The following is a 12,252-nucleotide window of genomic DNA, read 5'->3' as shown; positions in this document are numbered from 1 at the left end:
ATTACTACTATTGTTTTGAATGTGTTATTATTCATTTATTTTTTTACCTCAATATGCATCGTTTTGTTAAGTTTCACCAAGAAAATATAGTCAATTTATAGAAACAAAAGTTGAAAAAGCCTATTTAGGGGAAATATATAAAAGATTAGTCAGTGGATACATGGATTATTCATATAATCCATTGCTCTATACTTTGTATGTATACATGGATGATTCATATAATCCATTGCTCGATACTTTGTATGTTATACATTTAAATAAATCAAGGAAAGTGTATGAACTGGTGTGTTACAACATAATTTTTTTTACAGGTTATAGAGGGCGTTTCTCATATTTGATACTATTACAAAAGAGCATTTATACCTGGTGACACCATTAATCTTGGTTGAATATTCTTGGTTAAATGGTTTACGCAATTTTTCTTTCAAAGGTCTGCAATCCATCTAGTCTAAAGCTCTATGTTGGTATGGATCAAACAATTAATTAGAACAAACCACATCTGTTTATATATCGAAAATGTATTTCTATGAACTGCACTATAATACAAACATAATGAAATGCTTAAGATTTGTTTTCTTGTCTTGTTTTATGTTTATTTGCGCACAAATCTACTGTTTTCTTCACTACACGCTTCATCAAGCAGTTTTCTTCATCCGCTTACACAAGGTTTTCCACCATGTCAAACAGACACCAGATCAATAATAATCGTGTCCATGAATTTGTACCGCCAATAATCCTACCTTCATTGTGAACTAATAGACACAATACCACGAATTATCAAATCATGGCAACTTATTGCCAATAATCCAACCTTTGTTGTGATTCTATAGACACAATGACATCAACAAGATTAAAATCATTAAAATGGCCTTCAAGATAACACAAGAAAACATTGATCATTCAACTTACAACTGATTCACAATGAACACGTTTGGTCTATATTTTTGTCAAGTCTGTTTCCTTGGTAACCCTTCACATTGCTTTACGATGATATTCTGGGGAAGCCACATGGTAGTCGGACAAGTTGAAAAAAGTGGCAGCATTTCTCTGAAGGTATCTGAAAGTAATAATAAGTTAATGTGATTATATGTAATTTTTATTAAAAAAAGAACTGAAATCGAATAAAATCCTAGCAAAATGATCTTTAAAAATAAAATGGTAATATTCTGTAAAACCTTCACTCTGGCAATATGTACATGTCCGCATTGTAAGACTGCAGCATATAACGTGTAATTTAGTATCTATAGAAACCAATGGTGTAAGTCCTTACGCTTAAGCATTACACTAGGCGATAGCTCCAGTATTTACAAACACATCAGAACAGCTAACTGTTGGTTATTACCAGAAAATTGTCCAAATATCTCACCTCCTACAAAAATTACATAATCCGATTGGCTAAGAGCAGTCACATGCCCATGGTGTATTTTCCATACACCCCAAGTATTCGAGTAGTTGGTTGAGATATAATCGTTACACAGTTAGTAACCGATGGTTTATGGGATATACACCCTAAGCACTTTCATACCATATTCGAGCTTCACTGTCGTATGGTATGAAATTACTGAGGGGGTATATCCCATACACATAAGTTACTAACAGTGTATCTAATAATACAAAGTTTAAGGTATAAAACTTACAAAAACTTTCATATTACAGTCTGAAGCCCATTACCGTAATGAACATAGGACAACATCATAAGAGGAAGCAAGAATGTGCCAGGAAAAGTTCTAATCCACTCCAGCTAACAATAAAAGATAAATATGAGCCTCAATCTGGGAAAACAGGCCTTAATGCATGAACATAAAGCTTCATCCCAGATAAGCCCTTCAAACAGGCTTATCAGAGAACACTTTCTAAACCATATTTTGGCAAAGAAGAAACTTTCTTTCAATTAAGATACCATAAAGCTACAAGTGCATATAGCCCAGTTTTAACTGAATGTGTCTCATACACATTTATCCACAATTACAAACATTAGCTAACTTTTGTTTTTTTATCACACAAAAAGCTGATGCGTGATTTTGTTTATATTAATTATATTCACTCTTTAAAATTTTGAACAACCAATGAACACTGATATCAATGATATCAACAAGTGATGAATATCTTATATTGGAAATTAATTTATATAAGATTAACACATATGGAAGCATAAAATGAGTTGTGTTCTGAGAAAACTGGGCATAATGCATGTGCGTAAAGTGTCGTCCCAGATTAGCCTGTGCAATCCGCACAAGCTAACCAGGGACGACACTTTCCGCTTTAATGACATTTTTCGTTTAGATGAAGACTCTTCTTAGCAAAAATCCAATTTAGGCAGAAATTGTCGTCCCTGATTAGCCTGTGCAAACTGCACAGGCTAATCTGGGACGACACTTTATGCACATGCATTATGCCTAGTTTTCTCAGAACACGACTCAAATGTGTTCTACTCACTTGAGGAAGTCCTGTACATGGTGCAGTAGAATCTGTATGCTCTTCTCATCCAAGGCTGTGTAGGCCAGCATGCTGCCCAGCTTCACTGAAATCATGATGCCTCATAGTGGGAAAACTGGGCTTAATCCATGTATGTTAAGTGTTGTCCCAGATTGGCCTGTGAAGTCTACACAGGCTAATCACAGGCAAACTTTCTGCTTGTTTGTTTAAAGGGGTTCTCTTCTGAACTAAATCCAGTCTTAGCAGAAAGTGTTGTCCCGGATTAGCCTGTGCAGACGGAGAGGCTATTAAAGAAACTACATTTTACACACATGCATTTAACATATTTTTCTGTGAGAGAGGCTTAATGGAAAGAGATATATCATGATTGGTGACTATCTACACTGCACAATGGGCAATTGCAATAATCTAGGTCACCTAGGCTGCTAAACTGGCCTTTATCAAAGTCATTAAACTGGTATCCATATTTGCTATTATCTAAGCTGCTAAACTGTCCAATATCTCTGCCGCTTTACTGACCATTCAGGGTTTTTTTTGGCCTGATTTTATAGCCGAAATTCGGCTATGTTCCCAATCCCAAAAAGTATACTTTGTTCCCAAAATGTGGCAAAAAATTCCCAATTTCCCCCCAAAAAAAAAAAAAAAAAATTTTTTTTTTTTTTTTTTTTTTTTTAGAAAGAAGTCTCATGTGTATTTTATCTCAATTTTTAATTAAATTACATCTAACAAAGTATTATATGATTTTTTATCTTTTAATTTGAATGATTATAAAGAGTTAATTCAATTTAGTATTTCCCTAATTAGTGGACTTTTCGTGTGGAAAAAAGGCTAATGAATTTATTTTCCCAATTTCATGAAAATGCCGATAAAATTCCCAATTCCAAAGCCATGGGCTATCTTCCCAAAAAGCGGAAAAAAACCCCTGCCATTATCTAGGTGGATAAATTGGCCATTATCATAATAACTGTAAGTTTTCTGACACTCTAAACTTTCAGACACCCACGATTATAGCCAAAATATTATTTTTTTCCTTGACTTAAAATGTTGAGATATATGGGTTTTTCGGCCATATTGAATAACTCTTTTTTTACTCAATTTTAAAACGCTATTTCACCAAAAATCTGTCCTGTTGCGCTTATCTGGTGACACTTCAATCATGCATTTTTACAACCGCATTAAGGTAATATGACCTGGCAAACAAATGCTATAGGCTATTGACCATTACATTTTTTATGTTGGGTAAATAACTATGTGTCCAGGTAAAGGACAATGGTTTCACTCAACAGCTTAAAGTAAATCATGTACAACTAATTTATGCCATAAGGAATAGTATTTGAAAAGCTTTTGTTATTATTTGTTGAAACTATAGACGCTATACACATTGCCTACCTGTATCTGATCGTCAATGTAATATTTTTTTTCCATATTTAAGAGTGTCTCTAACATACTTGTATATTTGTCTATTAATTTTCGGACACCTGTGTTATTTTTAAATATTTTGTTGATCTAAATTTTCGGACAATAAGTTTTATAATTATTTTTTAGTGTCCAAAAACTTTCAGATATTACTTTGTCTAGGCAGCTTAATTAGCCATTGTATAGGTGGCTTAATTGGCCATTTTTAGTTGGCTTAATTGGCCATTATATGTTTGGCTTAATTTGTAATTATCTAGTTGTTAAAAATGGTCATTATCTAGTTGGCTAAATTGGTCATTATCTAGTTGGCTTAATTGGTCATTATTTAATGACTTTATTGGCCATTTTCTAGTTGTCTAAATTGGCCATTATCTAGTTGGCTTCAATTGTCATTATCTAGATGGCTTAATTGGTCATTATCAAGTGGGGTTAATTGGTCATTATCTAATTGGCTAATTAGCCATTTTATATGTGGCCTCATTGGTCATTATCTAGTTGGCTTAATTGGTCATAATCAAGTTGGCTTAATTTATCATTATCTAGTTTGCTTATTTAATCATTATCTAGTTGCCTTAATAGGTCATTATCTATTTTGCTAAATCAGCATTTATTTAGTTGGCTTACTTGGTTATTATAGGGGATGCTTAATTGGCCTTTATCTGGGCAGCTTAATTGGCCATTATCTAAGTGGCTTGTTTGATCATGATCTTGGAAGGTTGAATGACCATATAATTGGTGGAATTGACCATTATCTAGGCCTGATAAGCCATTATCTAGGCCCCTTATACCCCCATTTTAACATACCAAATAGCCTCAGCAGATGGGTGGCCCCATAAACGCTGGACATCGGTTTGTCTTCATGTTCAGACAGCACCTGCCAACATAATGACAACAAAGGAACATCTGAACCCAAAATATATACCATGATTTTTAAAAAGAAATACTGACACAAAAATAAGCACAAGCAAAACCAATTAAAAACATTTTACAACTTTAGTACGCATTTAGATTGAATTTTGTACTTGGCACCATGTGCTATCACTATATTAACAAGAGCACCGCATAACGGGTACGCATTTAGATTGAATTTTGTACTTGGCACCATGTGCTATCACTATATTAACAAGAGCACCGCATAACGGGTGCCAGGCTCGGCTGCGGGTGCAGTTTTGAATAAATGAAAGCTTGTATTATTTTTTTTAGAGGTCACAGTGATCTTGACCTTTGACCTAGTGACCCAAAAATGGGTGTGGCATGTAAAACTCATCAAGGTGCAGCTACATATTAAGTTTCAAAGTTGTAGGTTGAAGCACTTTGATTTTAGAGCCAATGTTCAAAACCTTAACAGAATGTTAAGGTTTTAGCACGACGTGGACGGCGGACGACGAGCTGGCTATGACAATACCTCGGGTTTTCTCCGAAAATAGCTGAGCTAAAAACTACTGGCAATTTTTTAGTTCATATTTAAAGGAAATAAATGCTAACCTGCTTTCAGATCAATTTCACATATATCCAAGTAGAAAATAAATAAGAGTTAAACATGTTTCCTATTTTCGTAAAAAAAAAACCTTTACAAAATCCAGACACTAAAAACCTTTCAACGAATGAACCCAGATATCTGCAGACATCCTAAGTTATTTACTACAAAGCCACCCAGATATATGCAGACATCCTAAGTTATTTATTATAAAGCCATTAAAGTTAAATTCTTATTATATTATATTATTTAATTTATTGTCAGTAAATTTACAAGATAAATATGAACCTGGTTCTGAGATAAACACGCTTAATGCATATGCATCAAGTGTCATCCCAGAATAGCTTGTGCTGTCTGCACAATCTTGATTTTTGAAGAGACATTTTTTAATTGAAAAATTCCTGAAAAGCAGAGGCTGTCTTCCTTGAAAATTATCCTTGGCAGTCTCAACAGGCTTATCTTGGACGACAATTTATGCAAATGCATTAAGCCCATTTTTCCAAGAACATGGCAATAATCATGAAACCACATACCGTGCCATACTGAGGTCGCTCAAACTTGTAGAGAAGCTGGGTCCCAAGCATTGCATTGAAATACTCTCGAATGCCATTGTTCACCTCTATGATAGTGTCTCTGTCAAACAGAAACATAACATGTGTAACTTCCTTTAAACCTATTCAGCAAGTATGGTTATTTGGATAAAACATCTAAACATTAATTAAGTGACTAGCCATATGTAAATATGTTTATTTGTACTGGTTTAACAATTCACCCTTTTTACCAAATTTTCTTACTATTACAATTACAGTTTTTCGTTCTAATTGTTTGGCAAACATTTAAGTTAAAAGTAAACCTAATCTAACAATGATCTTAAATCAGCAGTGTTGTGGTAAAATGGATCTTAAATCAACTGTGTCATAGAACAAGAGCTGTCAGAGGACAGCACGCTCGACTATTCGAGTGCTTGACAGTATAACGTAAGCCATCATGGAGAGGGGGGGGGGGAGGTATAATGTGGGTGTGTGATAATTTAATAGATGATCTTTCAAAAATAAGAAAACAATTTTTTTTTTTTTGGGGGGGGGGGGGGGGGGGGGGGGGGGAAAGGGGGGTATAATGTGGGCGAGTGTTCATTTAATAGATGATCTTTCAAAAATAAGAAAAAAAAAAAAAAATTTTTTGGGGGGGGGGGGGGGCGTGGGGGATGGTTTGGGTGGAGTGCATTGTGGTATGTTAGGTAAGTGTTGTTTTGTCAAACTTTAACATAGATTTATCAATAATATGCATATTCTAAGTATAAAAGGGGCCATAATTTCGTCAAAATGCTTGATACAGTTGTAAGCTCTTGTTTATAGGTTGGGGTCATGTTGGTAAACAAGTATGCAAAATATGAAAGCAATGTGTCAAGGGACACAGGAAATATTTGGGGTAGTAGGCAAACTTTAACATAGAATTGATAAATCTAAGTATAAAAGGGGCAATAATTCTGTCAAAATGCGTGATACAGTTGTCTGCTCTTGTTTATAGGTTGGGGTCATGATTGTTAACAAGTATGCAAAATATGAAAGCAATATGTCAAGGGACACGGGAAATATTTGGGGTAATACGCAAACTTTAACATAGATTTATCAATAATATGCATTTTCTAAGTATAAAAGGGGCCATAATTCTGTCAAAATGCTTGATACAGTTGTCTGCTCTTGTTTATAGGTTGGGGTCATGATGGTAAACAAGTATGCAAAATATGAAAGCAATATGTCAAAGGACATTGAAAATATTTGGGGTAGTACGCAAACTTTAACATTTGCACGTAAACGGACACGGGAACGGCAACACCGATGCCAGGGTGAGTAGGATAGCTCCACTATATATATTTCATATATAATAGTCAAGCTAAAAATGTGTCTTTTATAAGCTGTGTAATCAGGGACTACCCTAGGCCTTAAAAATTGGGAGAAGTGACTTCTCCTTTTTTCTGAAACAGGGAGAAGTTTGGAAAATCAGCGAGAAGTTTGTGCATACAATATCAGAAACAAAACATGTTCATTTCACCACTTTTATTATTTCTATAATTATACTATGTTTATTTGTAAAAACAATAAATTCTCATTAAAATCTACTTCATCATAACACATTTGTCAGTGTACCGGTAGCACCTTTTCATCACATATTTATCGTCATAATATTATCATCATTTCTATGACTGCTTTTGTAAAAAAACGCAATCTTAATGCATGGAACATCAAGTATATCTATTACTGTTTATCCGAATACAATACATGTCCGAAATATGTACACTTAAGAATGACTTACCTGTTTAACTTTAATAATCCAAATTTTCCTTGTTGTTATCTGGTTTAACAAACCTTATCAAATGTTTGTTCAATCCAGTTAATGCTTTCTCCATTATTGAATCACCATTACTTGTAATTTGAATCGTCAGCTTTGAATTGAACGCCGGCTGAATGTTACAATACATCCGCCATTTGCAATGTCGAACGTCATGACGTCGCACTTTAATTCTAACTAGTTACTCGGATAATTTATATCTAATCGAGGAAACGTGTTTTCTCAATGTTTATGTGTAGTATTATGAATTGTTAGTATAAACAAGAGCACCGCATAACGGGTGCCACGCTCGGCTGCGAAAGCTTGTCAGATTTTTTTTTATTTATTTTTTTAGAGGTCACAGTGACCTTGACCTATGACCAAGTGACCAAAACTGGGTGTGGCATGTTGAACTCATTAAGGTGCATATACATATGAAGTTTCAAAGTTGTAGGTGGAAGCACTTTGATTTTAGAGCCAATGTAAAGGTTTTAGCACTACGCCGGACGGCGGACGACGAGCAGGCTATGACAATACCTCGGGTTTTCTCTAAAAACAGCCTCGCTTAAAATGAACTGTGATTTCAATTTATATATGATTTGTTTTACTCGTAATTATCGGTGGATTAACAAACTGACAAAACTTGCTGGACTTCATAGTGGATCTACGTAATAAATAGACCTTTGACCAATTTTGCTTTTCTTAAATTATTTTTGCCGACTTTCTTTAACCTGCCAAAAACCTGCAATTATCGGATGGTCAATCAATTATCATGTCATCATTAGACAACTTTCGGCATGCGCAAAGAGGCACGAGTGTGTTGTTATAGCAACCAATATTAAGGGACTGCTTTGTCACGATCAATTAACAATCTGTGCAGGGGATAAATTGTGTAACCGTTAGATAAACATCAAACAATAAACTTGCTAATCGCCTGCGGGCAGTAGCACGCTCGAGCAAAAATAATCGGGCGGCTTGATTTTCGCTTTCCCGGTCATGTTTACTAAAAAAATCAGGCGACTTGATTTTCACTTTTCTGGGCTCGTAGGGCAATATCATGGGCGTTAGAGCGCTCTCGTCGCTCAAAGGGTAGTCCCTGGTGTTGTGAAAAATGGGTCTTACATTAGCAGTGCCTTTCCAAATAGGTCTAATGCAAAATGCAGCAAGGATAGCTCGATACCAGCCTGCCAGCATTTGGTTAAGTCTGATCAGCTAACCTTACCCTTAATGAGACCACCAAACCTTGCATGACTATAGCGGACAGAGTAGCTCCTGACCAACTGTTTTATATGAAATAAGACCCGATGTCACATGATTCGGATAATATGCAGTTAACATTTTTTTCTGAACAGCCAAAGCAGTGCCTACTTGTTTGGATGATTGGGTTTGGTGAGCTTCACCTGCAGATAGTCATCCAGGATCTTGTCTACTGAAAACTTGCAGGGTAGAGTGACCAGCTGAAAGAGGAAGAATATACAGTGAACTTGCAGGGTAGAGTGACCAACTGAAAGAGGAAGAATAAACATTGAACTTGCAGGGTAGATTTACCAACTGTAAGCAATGGAATATACTGTGAACTTGAAGGGCAGAGTGACCAGCTGAAAGAGGAAGAATATACAGTGAACTTGCAGGATAGACACACAAACTGAAAGAAAAGGAATATACTGTGAACTTGCAGGGAAGAGTGACCAGCTGAAAGAGGAAGAATATGCAGTGAACTTGCAGGGTAGAGTGATAAACTGTTAGCGAAGGCAATGTACAGAGAACTTGAAGGGTAGCATGACCAGCTGAAAGAGAGGGAATGTACAGAGAACTTGCAGGGAAGAGTGACTAATTGAAAGAGAGGTAATGTACAAAGAGATTTCAGTGTACATGTAGCGTGACCAACTGCAAGAGAAGGGATGTAAAGAGAACTAGCAGGGTAGAGTGACCAACTGAAAGAAAAGGAATGTAAAGAGAACTAACAGGGTAGAGTCACCAAATGAAAGAGAAGGAAAGTACAGAGAACTAGCAGGGTAGAGTGACCAACTGAAAGAGAAGAAATGTAAAGAGAACTAGCATGGTAGAGTGACCAATTGAAAGAGACTGAATGCAAAGAGAACTAGCAGGGTACAGAGACTAAATGAAAGAGAAGTAATGTAAAGAGAACTAGCAGGGTAGAGTGACCAACTGAAAGAGCAGAAATGTAAAGAGAACTAGCAGGATAGAGTGACCAACTGAAAGAGAAGGAATGTAAAGAGAACTAGCATGGTAGAGTGACCAACTGAAAGAGAAGGAATGTAAAGAGAACTAGCAGGGTAGAGTGACCAGCTGAAAGAGAAGGAATGTACAGAGAACTTGAAGGGGAGAGAGAGCCTACTGCAAGAGACGGAATGTACAGAGAACTTGCAGGGTAGAGTGACCAGCTGAAAGAGAAGGAATGTACAGAGAATTTGAAGGGGAGAGAGAGCCTACTGCAAGAGACCGAATGTACAGAGAACTTGCAGGGTAGACTGACCAACTGAAAGAGATGGAATGTAATGAGAACTTGCAGGGTATATTGACCAACTGAAAAAGAAGGAATGTACAGAGAACTTGCAGGGCAGAGTGACCAATTGAAAGAAAAGTAATATACAGATAACTTGCAGGGTAGAGTGACCAGCTGAAAGAATTTACATTGAACTTGCAGGGTAGTGACCAAATAAAAGAGAAGGAATGTACAAAGAACTTGCAGAGTAGAGTGACTAAATGAAAGAGAAGGAATGTACAGAGAACTTCCAGGGTAAATGACCAACTGCAAGAGAAGAAATTTACAGAGAACTTGCAGGGTAGAGTGACTAACAAAATGTGAATGGAAACTAGAATTGTTATAATTGCCAACAATATCCATCATAAATGGCCTTAAAACAATAATTATGGTATCCAAATTGACCATGCTTAATTTTATGATGCTTCATCTACATACCTAAACAGATAACATAGCAAAAGTTTTTCATCTGCAGTTTGAATAATATTGACAAGTATATATTTATCTTATATAAAAACAAGAGCTTGTCACAGAAGTGCCAAATCCCCGCTGAAATGTGTTTGCTTGTATGACAATATTTGTTTTAGAGAGTAGAATAATATTCGTTAAACATGGCACATGTGTCATCTATTTATATTTCAAGGATCAATTAGTTATATGGTATTATTGTAAAATAAGATAAAGGGAGATATTGAAAAGCTAAAATATTTACTATGAAATTAAATATAATTTAAACATATAAATAAACAAGCAAATTCGTTGAATTGATATCCCCCGACAATATGCTTCTTGACACAGAAAGTGTTATAATTGACACTAAAAAGCTTTTTTTTTTAAGATACAAAGGGCCATAACTCCGTTATTAACAGATGGTGTACAATACCATTTGGTGTGCATCATCCTCTTATCCATATATATACTCATACAAAGTTTAAATGAAATCTGCTGAAGCACTTTCAAGATATGGCTCCAGACACAAAAGTGCCAGACGGACGGACGGAAAGACGGACGGACGGAAGGACGGACGGACAACGCCAAAACAATATCCCTCCGCCGTTGGCGGGGGATAATAAAAACAAGAGGGCCAAGATGGCCCTAGTTCGCTCACCTGAGAGGAGTCATTTCATTCAATCTTTACCAAATGTCAAAGTTTACCTAGATATTGTCCAGACAAACATCCTGGTCAAGTTTCAACATTATTGAACCAAAACTCTGGCACATGGAGTGTTTTTATTTTTGTAAGATTTGACCTGGCTACCTATACTTTGAGTTGACCCCCTAACCAAACATCAAACTTTGCTTACAAAAATAAATACGACCAATATTCATAAAATCTGAAACAAAATTGTGACCTCTAGTGTTTACAAGGATTTTGAATAATATAATAAAAATTTGGACAATCTAAGGGCAATAATTATGGCATTTATTATGTGATTTTGCTCATTATCAAACTTGACTGAGATCTCTCAGCAACTTTGATAAAGAATGCTTGAGAAATGTGAATGCTAGAGTGTTTACAAACCAAATGTGGACGGACGGCGGACAAAGACCAATCCTAAAACCTTACCTGAGCAATCAGGTGAGCTAAAAAGTGTGTTACCGATCTGAGCCATTTTTCAAATTGTCCGAGAAATCAATAAAACCAATGTATTGACTAAGTTTTACGATGATTAGGCAAAAAATGTTACTTCTATAGTGTTCGATCACAAGGTTTCTCTCTAGTCACATAAGGAAAATTGCCCCACCCCCTGGCAGCCATGTTTTTTGGCCAATCAGGACCATTAGCAAATTAATCGGAGATATACTATATAATATAATAAAACCAATCTTTTCACCAAGTTTCATGATGATTGGGCGAATAATGTGACTTTTAGAGTGTTCACAAGATTTTTTTACTATATAAATTTAGGAACCCCCCCCCCCCCCCCCCCCCGGCAGCCATGTTATTCAACTGACCGGAAACCATTTTTGAACTAAACTCTTGTATCAAGGAAACAAATGTTCTGACAAAATTTCATGAAATTTGGGCGAAAAATGTGACTTCTAGAGTGTTCACATGTTTAACTATATACATATAGAGAAAAATGCC

At 35.8% G+C, this 12,252-nt stretch overlaps 1 protein-coding gene across 1 annotated transcript in view; it reads right to left on the bottom strand.

Annotated features, from left to right (window-relative positions):
* Positions 1-500: 500 nt before the first annotated feature.
* Positions 501-12,252, bottom strand: part of LOC127856136 (mortality factor 4-like protein 1) — a 28,549-nt gene continuing 16,797 nt past the window's right edge. The window contains exons 11-15 of the mRNA XM_052392144.1: positions 9,026-9,114; positions 5,863-5,962; positions 4,657-4,726; positions 2,437-2,521; positions 501-1,057 (exon numbers count right to left, since the gene is read on the bottom strand). Coding sequence (XP_052248104.1) covers positions 973-1,057; positions 2,437-2,521; positions 4,657-4,726; positions 5,863-5,962; positions 9,026-9,114 — 429 coding nt within the window. The 3' untranslated portion in view covers positions 501-972. The remainder of the gene's footprint in view (positions 1,058-2,436; positions 2,522-4,656; positions 4,727-5,862; positions 5,963-9,025; positions 9,115-12,252) is intronic.

Source organism: Dreissena polymorpha, chromosome 13 (genome assembly GCF_020536995.1).
Source record: "Dreissena polymorpha isolate Duluth1 chromosome 13, UMN_Dpol_1.0, whole genome shotgun sequence".
NCBI classification, from domain to species: domain Eukaryota; kingdom Metazoa; phylum Mollusca; class Bivalvia; order Myida; family Dreissenidae; genus Dreissena; species Dreissena polymorpha.
This window is presented reverse-complemented; position numbering and strand designations above follow the sequence as displayed.